The 22379-nt window shown below is 36.9% G+C and overlaps 1 protein-coding gene across 1 annotated transcript; it reads right to left on the reverse strand.

The window, feature by feature from the left end:
- Nucleotides 1-15140: 15140 nt before the first annotated feature.
- On the reverse strand, nucleotides 15141-18378 carry LOC110920608 (protease HtpX homolog). Its single transcript, XM_022164786.2, has 8 exons — nucleotides 17973-18378; nucleotides 17846-17903; nucleotides 16920-16987; nucleotides 16534-16713; nucleotides 16304-16400; nucleotides 16128-16237; nucleotides 15913-16046; nucleotides 15141-15568 (listed from the first exon to the last, which is right to left on the reverse strand). Exons 1-8 carry the CDS (start codon nucleotides 18198-18200, stop codon nucleotides 15433-15435), a joined length of 1011 nt encoding a protein of 336 aa, XP_022020478.1. The 5' UTR covers nucleotides 18201-18378; the 3' UTR covers nucleotides 15141-15432.
- Nucleotides 18379-22379: the final 4001 nt, after the last annotated feature.

Below are 22379 nucleotides of genomic sequence, written 5' to 3' on the forward strand. Positions count from 1 at the left end.
CCCACAAATCCCGATATTCTATTCATCCCGGTGCCGATAAAATGTACCAGGATCTTCGCTACAAGTACTGGTGGTCAGGCATGAAACGGGATATTGCTCTCTATGTTGGAAGTTGCCTAACTTGTGCGAGAGTTAAGGCCGAACATCAACGACCTTCTGGCTTACTCGAACAACCTCCAATCCCTATATGGAAGTGGGAGAGTATAGCTATGGATTTCATAACCAAACCTCCGCCTACGCCATCAGGTCACGACAGCATTTGGGTTATAGTTGATCGTCTGACCAAATCAGCCCACTTTTTGCCAATACGGGAAGACTACGAGGTAGAACGACTAGCCCGAATCTACAACCGACGAGATCATTTGTAATCATGGTATGCCTTTAAGACCGTGATGCTCGGTTTACTTCGTGATTGTGGGAAACGTTTCCAGCAGCTCTTGGTACGACGCTTAACCTGAGTACCGCATTCCATCCTCAAACCGACGGACAGACTGAAAGAACGATCCGTACTCTTGAAGACATGCTCCGCGCGTATGTCATAGACTTTGGTGGTAGTTGGAACAAATACCTACCGTTAGTCGAATTCTCGTACAACAACAGCTATCATGCTAGCATACAAATGGCACCATTCGAGGCCTTATATGGAAGAAGATGTCGTTCACCTATTGTGTGGCACGAGATTGGTCATTCGCAACTAACTGGTCCCGAGCTACTACAAGAGACGACTGACAAAATCCTCCAGATTTGAGACAACTTGTCGAAAGCCAGGGATAGACAGAAAAGTTACGCCGATAGAAGACGCAAACCCCTTGAATTTGACGTTGGCGACTACGTACTCCTAAAGGTATCACCTTGGAAGGGTGTGGTCAGATTCGGCAAGAAAGGGAAACTAGCGCCTCGATATGTTGGACCTTTTAAGATTCTGGAAAGGATCGGCAAAGTCGCCTACAGACTCGAACTACCGGAGGAACTTAGTAACGTCCACCCGACTTTCCATGTGTCAAACCTCCGAAAATGCCTAGCTGATCATGATCTAATTGTACCTCTCGACGACCTTCAAGTCAATGAAACGCTGCATTTCGTAGAAAAGCCTGTCGAAATCATGGATCGCCAAACCAAGCAACTCAGACGCTCGCGCATCCCTATCGTGAAAGTCCGATGGGAAGGCAAATGAGGCGCGGAGTTTACTTGGGAACTCGAAAGCGACATGAAGGCTAAGTACCCGCAGTTGTTTAAATGAAGATCTGAAGCGAGAAATTGGTAAGATCATTCACGGTGCTGTGCAGCTTTCAGCCTAATTTCGGGACGAAATTCCCTAAACAAAGGGAGGCTGTAACACCCCGTGTTTTCAAATGTCAAAGTCAAAGTCCAAGTCAAGTTTGACTTCTTTGAGTGTAATTAGTCTATTTTATGTTTTATTATTTGTATTATGTGGAGTAAGTGTTGTAAATCAAAGAAATCGAAGTAATCGAATGTTTAATCGACGCGAAACGCTTTACGACTGTGAATAGTAGGAAGTAACAATGCGATAAAGTCAATCAATCAATAATCAAGCTAATCGAATCATCAATCGAACTCGAATTATGCGAATTTGGTGTTATATTACATGTGTGTGCGCCTTACGTGTTACCTGTGCGTGCTTACTTTATGTTATGTGTGGTGATTAATCGAATCGAAACTCGAAACTCAATCGAACTCAATCGAAATCGAATTATGATGAATGGTAGCGAAAGGATAGTGTGAAATATAGATGCTTGTATGTAGATATAGTGGTTGGGATTAAAAGTAATTTGAATAGGAAACTCTATCGTACTCGTATCGCCTTCAATCGAAATCGAAATATCAGAAATCGTCGCACCGAACGCTCAAAGCAGACTGTGAATCGACCAGGCTCCTAGCCGATCGAACAGCCCAGCCGATCGGACGGACTGTCCGATCGAGCAGGCTGTCCGATCGGGATTCCTGGCCGATCTGCCAGCTCTTTCCCCTTTCGGAAGCCTATAAATAGGCCTGTCATTGTCATTCTTTCCACTTTTGGAAACTCTCTGTCCGACCAGCTCGTGTTCTTCACTATTTCTCAGATTTCTCTCGATTCCGGTAAGATTTCATCCTAAATCTTGTACTTTCTTGATCAATACACACTCCTACACCTTTCTATCTTTCAAATCATAACTTTTAACCGTGAAATCATCAAGATCTAAGAATTCTAGGATGATGTCATCATGGTGTTCTTCAAGAACTTCATGTTTTGGCCTCAATCCACCAAGAATCACTTGGATCTAGTCGATTTCCACATAAACAAACTAAGATCTATCACAGATCTGAACATTTACATGGTGTGAAGGATTGAAAGAAGGATTTCCAACTTACTTTCAACTCTTTTACACTCAATGCCTTCAAACCAGTAGAAACGGAGCTTGAGCCAACTCACTAATCATTCTAATTGTTGCGTGGTTCAAGATTCAGATTCTATCTACGAGGTTCACCGATTTCGAGTTAAACGTTAAACTACTGTTCCGAAACGGTCACCGGCCGGACTTGGGTGATTCCTGTCCGAGCAGGGGAAACAAGTAAGAACAAAGGTGCCATGGTTCAGCTCGTTGTCAAAATACCTCGATATAACGTCAAACAATCAGAACAGCCAAGTGTTAGACGAAGAGGCCGACCAGGTCAGAATGCTGACCGATCGAACAGGCTGTTCGAACAAACAGCCCAACCGATCGGACATGTCAGCCGATCGACCAGGCCAGCCGATCGGCTAGCACATGGCCCCACTCTTTAACAATTTCATGAAGTATAGTATTGAACGAAGTGATGTTCGATCGAACGACTGTTGATAACATTACTCTTCGAATCATGAGATACTATGCTTCAACCCTTAATCGATTTTTCAACTCGTTCGACGTATTGGAATGCCACCCGATCGAACATGTTGTTCGATCATGTGACATCTTGCTGAGGACTTACTACTGAAGTGTCTAACCGATCGGTTAAGCCGGCCGATCGAATGGCCTGTTCGATCGATCGACCTGAAAGGTAAGAATACTTCAATGTTCTCAAATACTACAACAAAAACTTCAAAAGGACAAGCCATCATACACAAACACATCCTACTCAAAGGAAGAAACAATCCACTCAAACAGTCCAACCGATCGAGCCTACCGGTCGATCGAATAGGCTGTCCGAACGGACTGTCTAACCGAATGAACAACCCGTTTGATCGAACCTATAGTTCGATCGACCAGGTTGTTCGACCCATCATCACTTGTTTCCATTTTACGCGTTACTCATCATTATCCTATCGAACTATTCAGGCTAACCCTACTCTCAAGCGCTCCCTTCAATCCATCAATCAATCGCTGTGAGTATACTCGAACCCTTTTTGCTTTAGCACTTTTGGGTGTTACATACGTCACTTATCTAAATCACAATCGAACACACTACTCAATTATTTAAACGCTAACCGTTCTGCATGTATTACGTGACTAAATGAATGCTTGTTGTTATGTTTACACGTGGAATGCTGTCTACCTGCCTTAACGACGTAGTACTATAGGTTGGACTCAGCACCCGTTCACACGGGGATTGTTAAGGACAATTACTTGCATGGATTACGGTGGTAAACATGTATTGCGAACTGCCTCGGGCAGTCAACCCACAGTCATTGGTATCGATAGATCCATGTCGATAATTAACATGCTTCGTTTCCCTCTGTGTACGTGCTGGTTATGCGTAAACTATTTCGAACTCTATATGCTATTATCAAAGTTGTATGCTCACCTTTACATTTTATGTATTGACTTTATTTTAACGTATGTGACAGGCAATTAGTGTAACGCCCGACTCTTTTGTACTTTCCATTTATAGAAAGCTTTGTTCGTATTTCTATTTTTGGAAACCTTGTATTCTTGTAATCGCTCCTTTCATTGTAATCATTATCAAACCGAGACTTGGATCATTAATGAAGCTTGTATTTTGTTACGTTTATGTTATACGCATTCTATGTATGCTCGTATGTTCGATTTGGTGAATCAATCGATGTTTAATCGTTATTCTTGGAAACTATGTGCGAAACTTGTAATTAATCTAAACTTATGCATTGAACGTCTTTTGAACGAGAACGATACTTGGTTATGACATCTATACGCTTAATCATACTTTGGTTTTGATTATCATGCTTAACTACACCTTATACTATGCTTTTATATCAAAACAAGTCCCTAAACTCTCAACTTTGCACCTAAAGGAACCAAATATAAACTTCAGGGGCCTAAGTGTAATAAAACGAAAGTCAGACAACCCCTACCCGCCGCGTGACGCGAGGGTCCTAGACGTCACGCGACGCCCTTGTTTCGGCAGAAGGTGTGTTTCTTTGAGCTGCATGCACGAAATCCAACTCTCCAACCTCACCCAATCACCTTTAATCCACCTCTAATCACCTCCAATCACCTTCTAACTCATTCATTATAAATACCCACCTTCTCCAACCCATTTGACACTTTCACAACTCTCTAATCTTCACAAATTCACTCTCAATCTGCAGTAAATCTGAGTTTTGGACAGATTCTTGTAACTTCACTAAAGTGAGTGTAACTTGCTTATTTCTTAGCCAAATCACTTGGTTCTTCTTCCTATTGCTTTGTTATGTCCTTGGGTTTGAATCCTTGGTTTTTCCTTGGAAGAATCATGCTTGGATTTGCCCAAAAATGGACTAAAACTTTCTGTTTTGTTTATCATTAATCAACAACATGTTATTTCTTATCCAACTTGTGTTTAACACATCTCACACCAATATCCTAATGCTTACAACCTCTCTTATGGTTGGTTAAGCTTAAAAACATGGTTGAGACACTTAAATCAGAGGTTAAAACCTCACAAACTTTCTGTTTTTAATTAGGGTTTTACCCACAAGTAGTGTTCAAGTGTGAAACTTGATGTATGTGTGATGGTTGGTTTAGCCTAGGCTATCCTTCATAAGAATCCACTCATTACTTGATGTTTTTCTATAGATTAGTTGTTGTTACTACCTTAATACTTGTATGTTCATGACCCTCCTTGTTGTTTATAACAACAAGTGTAGTGGTGAACAATAGAGGTGCCTAAATGGAAGCTTGTTCTTCCTACCTCATGTATGTATTCTATGACACAAAGAGGTACCTAAATGGAGACATTAATCTCCTACCTCGTGCTTGAATCATAAGACTTGTAAACTATATAATATCTAAGTTATTCTATATGTATACATCTAAGTAACTAAGACTTGATGATGACTTAATAGTTATTTGTTAAGTGGACGTTACATCATCTATGACCATGCCCTTGTTACGACTCTAATGGATCTTAGAATCCATGAAATCATACCAACTCTTTTGAGTTTCAATAGTGTCAAGAACAAGAGTTATGTGTACAAGATGATTATTTTCACCTATGTTACTTTCTATATATTTTAAAAACTCCGAATCTATAATCTTCCGTTGTACGCCAAACTCACACACCTACGTTTCCTTGTGTAGAAGGACAAGGTGCTCCGAACTAATTCATCTACAAAACTTGCTCTCGGAATTTCAAGTCACCACTTGTAAACCGTGAGTATACTCGTACTTTTCCCCTTTTTACTTTTACCACTTTTGGGGTGTAACATGTTTACCTATTGAAACTTACACATGAACTTTTGTCTAAACACATGAACATTCCTATAACATGCTTGTATATGTGATGGCTTGATACTTTAAATTTGGGTGATTCTTATGTGTTGAACTTATCATTAACTTCGTACGAGCCAAACTTTGACATATGTAGCGCTATAGGATTAACGACCCGCCTCTACTGAAACTTTGGTTATGTCATGAGCAAGTTGCGTTTTCTTTGTTTGATATGTTAGACACGTGCCATATTTAATGTTTATCTTGAATCGCATGCTTGCTATGAGGGATTGTTCACACTTTTATCTTATGCTATGTATGTACCAAACTTGTATACTCGCCTTTGCTTTTGCATTGAATTTGTATTTTAAACATGTTACAGGTTGATGATGATGAAATGAAAGAGGTAGCACGATGCCTAGATACACACTTTAGACGCTAGGTTTAATATGTTGTATCGAATTTTGGTTATGTTGGTTTGTTATTTTAAACTTGTTGTTATTTGGGATCTTGTATTGATGACTACTTGAAGTTTGGAAATGAAATTTGGATTATTAAATTATTGTCACAAATAGTGTTATGATGTCTCGAGCAATCTTCACACTTCGTCTCATCCCGATGTTTCCGCCATTGGTTGGGGTGTGACAATTAGGATGCTTATCTGCTAGGAAGGCGAGCTTAGAATAAGCGTCAAGAGCATAGTTGTCTGTAGATCTTGCAGATCGAGTCTCTAGAAGCATTTGATCAATATTCATATTTGAATCTGAGTTGTCGGAACAGAACATTTGACTAGTTGTTATCTGTAATAATTTGTTTTACTATTTGGGATACGGTATGGGACGTATTAATTAAACTAAATAGTAATGATAGTTGTTGTGGAAACTTCTGGACAATCTGTTTCGCTCAGTGCCATGCCCCGATGATTCCTCCATCGGTTGGGGTGTGACACACATATTCACGTTTAAACTTATTCACATAAACATTCTATCCGTTAAACACATGATACTTGTTATATTCTTGTTTTTACATGCTATGTTCAAATTGTGTTCAATACGCTCATTAACTTTACTAGCCTCCCTTAACAATTATAACGCTATAGGATTAACGCACCGCCCGTATTCTTGTGGTATTCTTAAGTAACTATTTACGACCTTGTCGTTTCGGCGACAAGGGTACGCACGATTGAGGTATACTTTGGTTTGACATATGGTTAACACATGCTAGTATGATAATAAGCAATGTATGCAAATTACCATGTTGGATACGAGACAACTTTTAGACACGATTATGCTATGTATTTAAACTTGTATACTCGCCGAATTTTGTTGATTTTATTTTAATACATGTTGCAGGAAACTAGTTGATGACGAATGAAGAACGTACTTAGGGTGGATTAGAAACACAGCCAGACTTTTAAACTTATGTATTTGTTTCATGTTGTTAAGTTATTTGCAACTTGTTATACTTTACTTTCTAAAACAATGTACTTCCATTTTAGTATCAATGAAATTTGAATTTCTTAATTATTGTCACAATTAGCAAGTTATGATCTCTTGAGCGATCATGTTTTCGTCTCACTCCGATGTTCCCACCATCGATTGGGTGTGACACATGTTTAGTATATAACTCCTTTCCACCCCTATAGTTTTGTTTTATTGTAATTCAGCCACCGTTTACCCAATTTACTACACAACATGTCTTTAACTAGGTTAATATTCCTAGCTGCCTATTTCTCGTAAATTATCAACTAACATGATACTTCTATTTACTAAGTTTGGGAATGTTGCAACCCGACTTAAATGATGTCCCAATAGCCCAGGCCTTTTATAAACTTTTATTTTCAACAAGGCATTTATTTATCTTTCATTTAACATTAGGTTTACTTAGTTAAATCCTAATGTTTATCGGGTTAGCTTTTACCACTAATGGTGTTTTACCCATTCATCCCAATTAGCTTGTTTAATTACCAAGCTCGTTTTTTGGGTGTTACAAGTCTACCCCCTTAAAGAGGTTTCGTCCCCGAAACCTTTCTTGTGTAGTTCCTTGGGTTAAACCCAATGAACTTAGTTTCATTTTTTTTACTTGAGCGTTGCTCACATTTTAATCATTCTATAATCTTACCAGTAATGTAGGGTAGTTCCTGTCGGTCAAGGATTGTCATAGGCCTCGCCGCAAGCCCTTTCATGTGTAAGGCCTCATGGTCGTTACTTTCACCTTGCATTCCTCGTCTTTATCATTTACTTAAGCGAGTCACCATCTGGCCACTCGTCGTATGAGTCTGTCAACATACTTATTCCACGCTAATCATATAAAGACAAGCGCATAAACAGTTAATCACGCAAATAATCAAACAAGTTTTAAACACAAAGTGCACGAACTCCCTGACAACGGCACCAAAATTTGATCTGAGTGCCCCGCCACAGTCAAAGATAATACTTATAGTCCCAAATTATCTCAAACTAAGAGTTAGCGGTAGCAATGGGTCAAACCACGAAAAGTCTGTGGTTTGTGTTAAGCTTTATTGATTATGAAGTGGAACAACTTATGAAGCTTGCTATGTTGAATTAATTCTTTTGTTTGTTTGTTTGGAAAATGGTTGTCAGACTGGACCGACAATTTTACTATGAATTACTAATGAGATTACTTAAACTATTGCAAAAGTTAATTACTTGATTGAAAACTATAAGTTGAAACAAGGTTCACACTCGGTTTGATAATTGCAAGACCTACACGTTTACATGTTCACACTCGGTTTGATAATTGCAAGACCTACATGTTTGGAAAATGGTTGTCCTACACGTTTTAATTTGATTTAGTTGAATTTAGTGATTAACGAATTTAGTGTCACGTGGCTTAGGTGCCAAGAACTATCAAAGTTACAAGAACGGACCGCAATGCACTTCGTTACCAAGAACATGTAAATTCTATTCTATGATAAGGCATAATTGCACATAAACATTTCGAAAAGTCAAATTTAATCTTCCCTTGACAATTTACGAATCCAATACAAATGCAAGACAATTATCATAAAACTCAAACGTTTAAAAACAACTTATCATGAAATTAAATTCAACATAAATGTTGAAACCCTGGAAATTTTTACAAAAATCTACACCAGGGTAAAACCGAGAGATTAGCCGCTGATGAATGATGGAACAAGATCACTTGATCAGAAGCACATGAACTGTGACATCATTCTTGAGTCTTGAGCCTTGAAAGTGATGGATGAGGATTAGGTTAGGGTTTGGTGGATTGTGGTGATCAAAAGGTTGTGGAGGTGATAGATTGAATGTTACGATTAGGGTTTGATGTGGTGATGGATCAAAGTGATGATAAATAGTGATTAGGGATGCAGGTTATGGTGAAAAGGGCTAATGTTCAAAACTCGTAACTCCCTTGATAATCCCCCCAAAACATTGTCAAAACTCAGTCAAAATTAGAAAACAACGTCAGAGCAAATCAAGTCGCGTCGGTGACGCAATGTGCAATATCGTTTTTTTGTCCGACGCACTGATCTACTGCCTACGGGCAACCTTTGATGACGCGACGCAACGCATCGGCGACGCAGCTTTATGTCGTTGCCAATACAGTACCCAAATATGGTTTCCTGTTTCTTCCATTGTCACACCTGGTTGGTCCTGATCACGTCCCAAGGCTCAGTAAAGCTCCCGAATAGCTCTTTAAACTCCGTTAAACCTGCAAAACACAAATTGAATCAAAGTAGGCTATTTGAAACTCAAATTCATGTAAAACATAAACTTCGAAACGATTAAACAACAGGTTTTCAACCACGTATCAACTATAATGATGCTAGAAAGAGAAATCCAGAAAAGTTCCTTCCACCACTCAATTAGGAGAACACAGATGTCCACCTTGCTGATAAAAAGGAGTCTGTTGTTGTTCTTTTCAAACCCCAAGAGATACTCTCCTACAATCCAAAGCTCATAGAGAATTACATGAACAACCTGAAAGAAAAGAATGGTTATGCCCATTGGATTCCAGGGTTGGAATACAAAGAAAAACTTCTTCTTGTAAGTTGCATGCCTGATGTTACACAGGTGTTCAAGACCAATGAAGACCAAGCTACAGGTTCTTACACAGAGGAATTAGAAGATACTCCACAAGATTTACCACATCAATCAGTGAGACATCAAGGGGTTACAGTTCCTGTAAGGCCACATTCACCTCCATCGACTAAAAACCTAGAATTGCCTCAACTTCTCCCTAACCCAAAGATTTGAGATGGAAAGCAAGCAAAACACTCTAATGATGTGGAAATCTTCAAAGAAGATGGCCCTGTTACCCAAGTGGATGGGTATGGTGTTCTAAATCTAACCCTAGATGACATAAAAGTCATTGCAGATCTTGAGCTTGAAAAGGAAGAAAATGATGACCATATTATCAGTTTGGAGCTGGGAATCAAAGGCATGATCATGGAAAGGTTACTTGGCATCAACAAATAAGAGAATAAAAAACATGCCCCAATAAGTATGATTTTGGCATCAACAGATCTTGGGGAGATTGTTAGGTTATGTAAGATCTGCTAATGTTGAACCCAAAGGAACCATCTTCCTTATCTGTAAAATAAGGTTTATGCAATAATCAAAGTACCGGATGTTCCTCTTTGAAGGCTTCACAAACAACCACTCAAAAACAGCTGGAAAAAAGAACTATTGGGTTAAACAACTGGAAGACAAGTCAAAGTGCTCATATGTGAAGTGCTGGTCAACAAGTCGACAGCTGAAAACAAGTGTTGGTCAACAAAGTCAAAGACTGAAGACTAAGGTGTTGTTTGTTTTTTAAGAGGTAAAATGTCTACGTTCTGCGGACCACATCTGCAAACATCTGTAGAAGAGATGGACCAAACCTTTACAGTCTGCAAGAAGAAGGTTGTTTGTTTTTTAACGTATGTAGATTCTAAAATAAACTGGTGGTGGTGTACGGACGGTGGTGGCGGGTGGTGGTGGTGGTGGTGGTGGCGGGTGGTGGTGGTAGACGGTGGTAGTGGGTGGTGGAAGGCGGTGGTGGTGATGGACGGTGATGGGTGGTGGACGATGGTGGTTGTGATGGACGGTGGTGGTGGTGGTGGTGGTTGTGATGGACGGTGGTGGTGGGTGGTGGTGTTTAACCCTGTGCAGACCTTAGAATATCATAGAAGTGGTTGGGCTAAGTCTACACTAAGAAGAGCTCGCGCAGACGTTTTTTAATGAAACGCGGAAAAACAAACAGTCTAGTCTGTTTGTGGCAATGTCTGCGCGTGGTGTGCGCGGCGCAGGCAGAAGAGCCTGTACAGAGCTTTTCAAAAAAAAACAAACAACACCTAAAGTCCCGAGAACCAAAGTAGTTTTGGTTTCCCAGCAGTTCCTTGTATTTTCAGTAGTTTTAGGCTTTTCAGTTGTTTGAAATATTTGTCCAACGGTTTTGGGTGACATCACAACCAGTTCTCTCATCTACTCTAAATAGAACAGTACACATGATGTAATAGTTAACTCTAACAACTGAATATCCTCTGATCACATAATCTAAATAGAGAAAAGTATAAATAGTTAGAGAAAGAGTGCACCTGATGAGGGGGGTGATTATTGTACTTTGGCATTGATTAAATCATTGAACATATGAATCATTTGACAATTATTTCCCAAATCCAGTTGATGTTTGAATGATGTATTTATTATTTACAAGTATTGATAATCTTTGAATTATTAAACTATCTTTATCAAACACAAACACTCTCAAATCTAACACAAATAAAGGGAACAACCATAAAATGACAAAATAACTACTCTAGCTAAGCAACCAAATTTGTTATATATAATAAAAACGTACTTTGAGTATTAAAAGCCTTCGATCCAAGGTCTTGTTACCAAAAAATACTCTTCAGATTCAACATATGAAATTAGGTACTTAATTGGAAATACCAAAATAAACCGGTACCGGTTTATACTACAGACGAACAAATTGTGTTTTTAATACCGGATAGGGTTTGGGTACGAGTATTGAGGAGAAAAACCATACATTATGTACCCGGGTATGGTATGATTATGTTCGGGTATAACCGGGTATTGGAACTGGTTATTAATACCTGGTTTTATTAAATAAGCTTTTTATATTGTATTAATAAATTCGTTTAAAACCTAAATTTGGTTTGTAATTTGTAAAAATATATCAAATTAATTACAATAACATAAATTTACTCAATTACAAATTATTTGCTTTATAATATGTATTTTTTAAAATTAATATAAAAGCTGTGAAGTAAGCAAAAAATAAGCTCAGGTATTCTGTCGGCTATTAAAAAATGGTATTAGTATAGGGTATGACTGGTTCCGGTACTTTCTTGTATAAATCGGGTACGGGTATTGATCTCAAAATGTATACCCTATCCATACCCTACAGGTAGGGTCGGGTTCGGTTACAGGTATAAAATAGCCGGTTACAATATTAACAGGTTCTGGGTTTTTTTTTCTCGGGTCCAGTTCCGAGTATGGGCCTAAAAAGCCTAAAAATGAATACTGGTACCGGCACTGATATACTTTAGTCGGTACCGGTATTCGGGTAAAAAATTTCATCCCTAATCATGATTGATCTTATAAACCAATTACAAATAACAATTAAAACCTCTTATATGCTTGGATCACTGTCATCAATAAAGAGTCACCAATACATATTACATAACGATCTCTCTTTAATGGAGTGCTAAACACCTATGCTAATTATCCAAGTGGCAGGCTGTTAGAGCTGAGATCGGCAATCTCCAATGAAAAAGGTAAATAACAAAAATGTAAATTTAACGTAAGACAAGTATTTGGATCAATTTTCTTCTTGAGTTTCTTCAAATGCAAATACAAAGCTATTTAATATGCTGAGCTATTTAATATGCTGAGAAACAACTACCATCTAAAGTGCATGCGATTAAAAATGAAACGTGGATGCAGTAATTAAGAAAATGGATAATAATGGAACGTGGACCTTGTAACGCCCCAAAAATCTAATAGTTGATAAATAAGGCATTTACTAGAATTATGTGTGAAATAACTTAACTAGGTTTGATTAACTAGGATTAGTTAACCTAGTTTGTTTATTTATGTTAGTTACAAGAAGAAAATAAATAAATGATCAAAACTAGAAGGGTTGATCTTGTACATTTTAAATAAAGTTTGGTTAAGTAGTGGAAGATCACAAACATCAGACATAAGTCTGATGTTGGTGTCGATGCAAGCCAAGGAGCCAAGAAGGGTTTCTCATAATGATGAAAGGTTGAAGAATTGAAGCAAAATCCAGCCTTAATTCTCTTGCATGTGTAGAGATTCTACATCAAAAAGCTATATGAAACATGTGGATCATGTCAAGGTGGGGGAAAGCATGGAAGGCTAACAGAAAGGATATGAGGAAGCATGTACGAAACAGGCACTTGAGGTAAGTGATTTCCGAACTAAATGTATTATTATGTAATGAGTTTTGATTGCAAAAAGGATGGTAATCATGAAAGGATGGGTAAGTAATGGTAGAACGAAAGTTAGTAAGGTCGTATTGGGTAATATGTGGATTAGTTATGAATAAAAGCTCTCGTTAGGTTCAAACGGGTCAAAATCAAGAAAGTATGATAAAAGTATTGATTTGATTATGAGGACATGGGGTTAAGTGTTAGAATGATTTGGGGGCTTGGAATAATGTTATTTTACGATTTGGGAAGTTCGGGACGCGCGAACGGGGGTCAAAATGTTGAAAAGAACGAAATGCGGGCGTTGGTGCTGCAGGAGCGGCGTCCCCTACGCTGGTAGCAGCGTCCCCAACGCTGGGCAGCAGTTGGCCAACGCCCTAACTTGCTGTCTACGCGCCAGCCGGCGCCAGTAGCCCCATTTCTTCGTTTTTCTTCGATTTCGGACCCCGTGGACCCATTCCCAAGCCCCGTTAAACTTCTATAATGTACCCCAACCTTACCAAATAGTTTTGTGAGCTACGGGTGAGTATTGAACTCATTTTAAGCTCCCGAAATGTACCCCAAACTCATTAAAGGGTGTTTATGAGGTGCGATGAAGAAGGGAGCGTGTACGTAAGTATGTGTGGGAACGAAATAAGTTTGTAAGCATGTATGTGTATGAATTTACCTACATGTTAGTGATGGAATCCATAGGTAAGCACGTAGGTTTATATGTGTGAGACTAATATATATGGATGTTTGTGACTAAGATTTGTTAGTATAATTATATGGGAATGTAAGTGGTATGTAAGAGCTTGGATATGAAGGTATGCATGTATGTATGTATGTAGGTATGCATGTGTGTATGTATGTATATATGTATGTATGAAGTGGGATTTATTGTACACGAAAGAATAGGGCTTGCATATATATATATATATATATATATATATATATATATATATATATACATGGCTTCAATATGTTTTAGTATTAACATTACCAATCATGTGCCTTAAGAATGAAATGAAAGTGCAGGTATGCTATTGTTGACCTTGTGATGATTTGACGTTGGGATGCAAGATTGTACCCGAAAAGATAATCGAAAGGATTAGCATAAGTAGAAAGAATGTGGATTGTACGGATGTATGTGGTGATTGCAGGTTGCACGGAATTATCATCATTATGGAGTCTAAGCGGTTGAAGATCAAGTCAATGAACGTGGATTGTACGGGAGCGAGGTCGTATAGTTTATAAATGTAAATTATGCTTTATCTTTTAAGTAAGAATGATGGACGCAATTTTTGTAAAGGGATTATCCCAAATGTTTCCAGTATGTTAAAATGTTTATAAAGAAAGAATTTTTTTTTTTTGGTTCGTATTTCCGCTGCGTACTTTTTGTTTAAAACGGTTTAGGGTCTTACAGATGTAATCGTATCTTCTACATGCATGTGAGAAAGGGAAACGTGCAATTTGAACGGGTCAACAGAAACGTGCAGCTGATTCCAAACAAGTAACCGGGTTACGTATGGGTCATGGGCATGATGAATCGTATCACAGGCCTTAAATATCAAGTGCATGAGTATCGTGTTGCGATTTCGGCCGCAACTACAAAAGAAAACATATAACACACGAATTCACATCGCGTATGTATTTGAATTTTGTCATTGAACTACCATCGAATGCACGTTTGCTAGTGATATGCGGACGAAAGTAGATATGTAACTCTATAGTCATGACGATAGTTGTAACACCAAAAATAACTATTTAATTTTCACCATAATTTTGCATTATTAAGTTCCGTTCCGACAATCATTGTAACTTTTTAAGTAGATGCCACAATGTACCTCTGCATTTACTTTTAGAGTTTAAACAAGGTTTATAGAAGATCCATAAGTCCATCCTTATTATCTTTTAATGCATAAGAAACATCAGTTTTATATTATATTTTAATGCATAAGAAATATCAGTTTTAAAAACACTTATTCCATAATCAAATTCTTTCATGAGCTGGCGAATCCTTAGATCATTAGAAACACTTATTTCATATAACCGAGCAAGAGCCCAGCCTCACAACATTTTAAAACTACATAGTATAGCTTAACCAGAGTTTATATTAACATGTATAAACGTGTTTTTGAAACATGATATCTGAATTTGTACATGTATAAGAAAGGTCGTATATATACGAGTGTGTATAACTAGATGTGGTCGTTGAATTTGTATAACCAGATGAATGCTTATCCAATCAGCAACAACAGAGTGGCAAGAATCCATAGCTAATCAAACTTTCTCATATTGAAGTTTGATTCTGAGTACTAAGAAAGAGCAACCTTTACCTCATTACGTATTTAATATTTCCCCAATCTGCTACACTTTTTGCACGGAGTTTGTACTAATAGCCCGTTTCATAAGAGATTTATACTCTTGACTTCTTGACCACTCATCTATCTCACGGGCTCTTAGTACTGGAAGGGGATGTGAAAGTTGTCTTGTTTGTGCGTTTCTAGATGAAAAAAAGAGAGAAGTTATGGTTATGTTATATCTCTAAATGAGTCAAGTGGGTATAACGGGTCAAATGGGATGAAAGTTGGTCAAAGTGTATTCTTGATGCATAAAACCCCTGTAAATCACATTATGCGATGAACTGAAATGTTACTAAAATAATTAGATTAAGTACTCATATATAATTTAATACATTATATATTTATAAGAAATTTAAGTGTTTTGGACAAATGTCTTCAAGATCAACATTTTAAGTGTTTTGGCCGGTAAAAAAATTACTCATTTTGACCCAAACCCATTTTGACCCGTTACCAAAAATGCCCATATTACAGAGCTCTTATTTACCTTATATACCATCCTACTGGACTTGCAGCTGCCTTTTCATAAGATCGTGCTTGTTCTAGAAAAGCATCCACGTTTAATTGATCAGCCAAAGACGGGGATCCTCCAGCAAGTTTCATTAGAACAGACATGACCACCTCTTGTAGGACATGAAAGAAAAATTAAAAATAATAAAAAACATAAAAGTTAGTTATTAAAAAAACTTCCTTATGGAATACCTTGGGATCTTGAACTACAAGAAGAGCAGCCCGATCACAAGTAAGCTCTGCAGCTCGAAGCCATCGAAATAATTGTTCTTCTAAATTCTGGGCTATCATGCCTCCAATCCCTGAACAAACAGAACAATCTGTTAGAATTTTATTTCTTCAATTTTTTAATCTATGGCCAAACCTACCAGGTATCGTATAGGCTCCAACGGTAAGAATATTTGCTAATGTTAACCATACACCATGATCACATTTAAGGTGTCCTAGCTCATGAGCCAAAACAGCCTGTTGATACATGTTTAACATATTGTGTTAATAGCATTTGATCTATAATTCTATATAAAAAATCATGAATAGGTGGTATATATATACAAGTAAAATTGAGTAAACATTTGTGAGTAAAAAATAAACAAATTACCTGCAGCTCCTTTCTTGTAAGAAGTTCTATAAGGCTTGTATGAACAACAACAAATGGTTTTTTGCCATTAATGGCCAGAGTGTATGCGTTAGGTACCGGGCTTTGGCGTACATACAAGTCAGGTGCTTCAATTTTCAGTGCCTCTGCTGACTGGATCATTAATTGATGAAGTTCTGAAAGCTGAAAGAAAAGAAAACAAAACTCAATCCTTCACTAGCATGTTACTTCAAAAATAATTTAAGATCAAATAAAAAAAAATCCAGTTCATAAATCTATGAGGTGGATTTCAAACCATCATATGAATTTGTGATTTTGTGGAAAGAATAAGTGGGATTATATATAATATATCCATCTTCTATAGATTCTATGGTGAAAGTAGAATATACCTGATTTTCAGATACAAGAACAGAGGTCCCTATGTTTTCAAGTACCATGACCTGTTCAGTTATGCTCCCTGTAATTTTATGTGATGCTGAGAATACTATAAAGAAACATGACGATAAAATCCAAAAAAAAACATTGCCTATAGATGCAAAGATATCCCTGCAACAAAAGACTTCTTCTAACCTAAGCAAGTTGCTTGCTGTTAACAAAGACATCTCGTAATAGCTTCTACGTTTAGATATTTTAACACAAGCAAAAGGGCAAGCACGGTGCACGAGACTTCCGCATGTGCGGGGTTGGAGGCATGTGAGGCCAACTTGGGCCTGGTGTACACATCCTTACCCTGCATTTCTGCAAGAAGATGCTGTTTCCATGACTCAAACCACCTTTGGGTCACATGGCACTATGGCAGCAACCTTACAATTGATCCAAGGTTGGCCCCTTAACACAAGAAGTTGAGCTTAAATAGTGTTACGTAAATAAACAAAGTTTAAACTTGATAATGTAATCATGAAGAACTAGAGGATCCCTAAACGAAATCTAGCGAATATGTAAGACATACTTCACTTCAACCTATAAACACAGCCATACATCACAAGTGCTTTGAATTCACTACTTTAACGCCATTATCTATCAGAAATGCAAAGGGAAGAAACTAATTTGTTACAAGTCCATACACATCAAATCTGGCCAACTAAAATTTGCTTAAACCTTATAACCTATTACAATTTCGGTTCGGAAACAGATTAAAAACACAGAGAAAGCAACCAACACAATATAATTCTTACAGGAAACACTAACACAGCCTAAACATCAACCAAAAATCCAAATCAACAGCAGTTTTCAAAATTTTAACCATACAACATCTAAGATACAGATAGGTAAACCCTAATCAACATGAAGACTTGAACAAACCACTATCATTTACCTAACAAAGCCTTCCCAATCTCATTCAGCCCCGGAATCGCCTTCAAAAGCAGCGTATTCTGAACAATAAACATTAGTTTAAATACAAATAACATACAAGTTAATGAAAAGGTCAACGCAATAAATACCTGCTTGTCAAGAGGATGTCTAAAGTCATCAGCATCGAGATCACGGAACGATAAGGAAGAAGAAACCACCGCTTTGCAAACAGATATCTGAATTGGATTCTTCTTCAAGGATCCAAATTTAGCGTAAGATGAAGTGAATAGAGGCTTGGTTCCGGTGATATGAAAGTTGAAACAGAGGGGTGAAGATTTGGCGGTTAAGTTGAAGGACGGTATGGAAGCAATTGCCATTGGAAGGTTTAGGGTTTGGATGGGGGATTGAGAATTGGGGATTAGGTTATGATCATCGTCGGGATTTTAGAGTGTTGGTGTGTGTGTGGTGGGAGTGTGTCGTCGTCATCCGTACGAATGGTTGAGTGTTTGCCGCCACTTGTTTTTTCTGTTGACCTCCTCTCTTTGTTTGTTTGCTTCAACAGATTTTTAATTTTTTCGAATTTTTTATTATCTTTCTTTTAAGATAATATCTTGTGTTTAATAGTGACATTCATTCCTTCGTGTTATGATTATCAGCCAAGAATTTTATTAAAAACATAGAGAACAATGGGTATGGGACGGTGGTTTGCGTAATGGATTGACACATAGGACCATAGAATTACCGCTACACCGTCTTCCCAAGTAAACCATGGTGTTCGTGTGGTTTAATCTATGACGACTATGACCTTCTTTTAATTAATTAGGGGATTTTGGTTGGTAAGGAGGATAGTGGGGGCCATGGTCCACACTATATAGGGTGGTGAATTAGGTTAGTGGGTGAGGGTGAGATGACATGGCGTTGACGTAGAGGGTGGTGGTGGTCCTTTGGGTCATGACTACACCACATAACCTTACATCCACTACTAGAATCCGATTGTTATGGATAGAAAAAAGGTGTTTGGAAATGACTTATTGACTGTTAGCTTTTTTGAAAAAGTTAATAAGTCATTTACAAAAGTCAAGATTTTACGCTTTTCCATGTGACTTATTGACTTCAATAAATCAATACAATAAGTCATTTTCAAACTCAATCCCAAATACCCTCTAAAGGCTTACAAAGCTAGATTTAGATTTTCATTCCAATATGTTGCATTTAGTCTGATTATTTTATTTATACTAGTGTATCTTGATCTCCTCCAACATCATTTGTAAAGTTGTTTAATATTACGTCATTTCTTGAGCTCCAGATTTCCCAGCAAGTAGTCATATAAATCAACTTGAGGTTTTTTGGACTGCCATATCTTTGTGTTGTGACATTGGATATGCTAATGCTTCTTTAACTGAGTTGAAGTTAGTCTTGAGAAGTTTGCATCATTCCTTGATTTGGGACCATAGTTCTTTCACGAAAAGACATGATCAGTAAATGATCAACCGATTTTTGTTCCAAATTTTAATGCACACACATCAATGAGGTATTTTATTAACATGTTGTTAAGCGTCATCTTTTTCGATAGCTTATCGATAGCCTACAATGATCTGTTTTGATTCATCACTTGGATTTAGTTTTTAATTAAGTGTAAATTATTCTATTTGAAAATATAAAATGCCTATGACATAGATGTATGCAATAAACATACACAATACATATATCATATATGTTCTTCTGACTTCAAATTTACATTGTATTAACTACTTGAGTTATTGGGTTTTTAGGCACAACTTTTAATATTGCAACTCTTATAATTTATAACCATGTTAGGTTTTATTTTAAATTTTTAGGCACAACTTCTAGTAATTCGACTCTTATAATTTTATAACTATGTTAGGTTTTAATATTTTAAATTTATTAATTATATAATAGTTCAAAGTTAATGTCTTGTCACTCAAATCACTCATGTTTATCCTGGGAGGCTATCCAAGGAAGGCCTGAGTCCTTAATTCACGCTAGTTTTATTTGTCGAAATAAGGTTCCTGGTTGGCTTTGTCTTCCATCTCATTTTATTTTAATGTAGCTTTTTGTCATATCTCTTGGTCCCGATCTCGAATCAGGTAGTATTGTAACAAGTAAAACCCTTAAGACTTTTCATTCTTACATATCATCATAATTTTAAAACCAGGTGAAACCAATTCGATCAATTAGCTGATGATTAAAGTAGTTTAATCGGATGGCGGCAATGAAAAAGCAAGAGCCGAAACTAATATGGATGTGGATGCTAACTTCCACAAGATACTTCTCCAAGCACCAATGAGACATGATTACCAATGCAATCTGCAAACAAAACGCTAGACTCACCGCATGAAAAGTATTCTCTTTGTGACCACCATACGACGTAAAAATAAATATTTGTTTATCATCAAAAACTAAAAAAAGTATGTAAAAGAAAATTGGTATAGATTGTAGGACCTAATTTGCACAAGAATATAAGTGTTTATGCTAGGTGTTGTACCCTAGTGTTTATGCTAGGTGTTGTACCCTGTTATTGTTAATGAGATGTGAGTCTGTTTAAGACATAATTGTTTGATGTTGATCTCTATTTTGATTGTTACTCATAAAATCAAGCATTACTCATAAAATCAAGCATTACACGAGAACTTCACTGTTAGTAAGATTTCATAATACACCTCACACAATACGGATCCTTAGACCCATATTCAGTGGGTTATATTCGACCCAGATATAATAAATCTAGCATCGTATCTATTCGGTCGCGATTATATTAAACACAAGTTGAACTTGTTAGGAAACTTTATTGTATTTGTTGTTGAAAATTGTTTAAGTTACTTAGAATTAATTCCGTCAACGCGAACCGACCGACGAACCGTCCCAAAAGCACTAAATATGAAGACCGAGAAAGAAAAAATCAAGCCTCTAAATTCTTTGATTAAAGATCACTACAAGGTTACAAGATTTTAAAATGTTAGCGGGACATTATGGAGTTTACAAGATATAAATTCAAAGAATTGTATTCATAAGATAATACATCTTATGAACACATTAAATATCTTTTCTTATGAAAAAAGCTTTCATAAGAAAAACATTCATTAGAAAAGAAAAGGAATATTTTCTTATGAAATAACTTTCATGAGAAAAGAAAAATATCTCAACATGTGAATAGTATTCACCAGAAAATAAAAAGAAGCAAGTTGGTGCAAAAAGAAAGATAAGCCACATTAAATAATGGATGGGCACACAAACCAATATTCTTTTTAACCTTTTCAACCAATCACAATTGAGATAGAGGATATGCATTCTCTATAAATACCTAATTCCTTCATAGGAATTATTTGTGTCTTTGAAGTTAAATTTTCTATATAGAGTCTGTATGTGAGTTTACCCCCTGGTTTGGCCCACGGGTTGACATTCAATATTCGAGTTTGTTTTCGGATCGACCCCTTCTCTTTGTTTGACTTTGTCAAACAAAGATTAATTCTTATGTTCATAGAATGATTCTTTTATTTTATAAGAGTTAATCATTGAAGAAATCTTACTCTCACTCTCTCTATTTTTATTATTTGAATGTTTATATATTTCACAAACACTCGTCTCTACGATCGAAGAAAGTTGAATCATTCGAACAGGATCAGAAAAGGGGACCAACAAAACCGCCTAATCGGATTATTAGTTAAACCCGGACATGAAATGAGGATTTGTTGACAAAGTCACAAAACTTTTAAATCTTTATATTTGAAAAGAATTAAACTGATTATTAGATTTTTAATATATTTTTTTTGAACGACCAACAACAGCTCGATCACCCGGGTTAACCCAATGGCAAAAGGCTATCCACGCCCACAAATGCAGATGACGCTGATGACCCGGCCACCACCATTCCAGAGAAAGCTCGTTGCCCGAAGACCCATTGTGGTGAAAACCCTAAACGAATAAATTCATAGTACCATTTCTAATCTATACTGTATTATAATGCATTTCATAAAGACTTCTTTGAGTTTTTTTAGAACGGCTCAACATATTAGATAGAACAAAGCCATCGTACTACTACTCGATGCAATACAAGGAAGAAAAATACATAATAATACAAGTATGATTGCTTAAGTTAGATATATTAAAAGATTTTTAGGGGTAAAATTGTCTTTTAAACAAAACTTACACCTTTACCCCTTTACCCCTTTACTCAACCTTTGGTTATTAAAACAAAATTACACTTTTGCCCCTTATTACCTCACGATTTTTAAATGACTACAACCTTTTGATTTGTTATTATTTTTTCAAAAAAAAAAAACACCATAAAAACGAACATGTTATTGTCTTTATTGAGTATAGTATTACTATAGTTTTTTTATTTAACAAAAAAATGATATATTACATGATTAACAATGTATGTGTGTAAACAATAATCGGGCCTTTAACCAAAACTGAATCGAAAACAGACAAAATCGAAAATCCGTTATCTGTTTTTTTGTACTTTCTGTTAATCGATATCAAACGAACCAAACCATTCATATTTTCATATATTTCAGGTTTTATGCCTCCATTTT

This window comes from Helianthus annuus, chromosome 17 (assembly GCF_002127325.2).
Source record: "Helianthus annuus cultivar XRQ/B chromosome 17, HanXRQr2.0-SUNRISE, whole genome shotgun sequence".
NCBI classification, from domain to species: domain Eukaryota; kingdom Viridiplantae; phylum Streptophyta; class Magnoliopsida; order Asterales; family Asteraceae; genus Helianthus; species Helianthus annuus.

Bases quoted from the DNA above. Each gene is read 5' to 3' on its own strand.
- LOC110920608 (XM_022164786.2), bottom strand. From the start codon at position 18,200: ATGGCAATTGCTTCCATACCGTCCTTCAACTTAACCGCCAAATCTTCA. The intron at 16,714-16,919 runs GTATATTCTACT...CTTTTCTTTCAG, and splicing joins TTCTTGTATCTGAAAATCAG to CTTTCAGAACTTCATCAATT. The intron at 16,047-16,127 runs GTATTCCATAAG...GTCCTACAAGAG, and splicing joins TTGTAGTTCAAGATCCCAAG to GTGGTCATGTCTGTTCTAAT.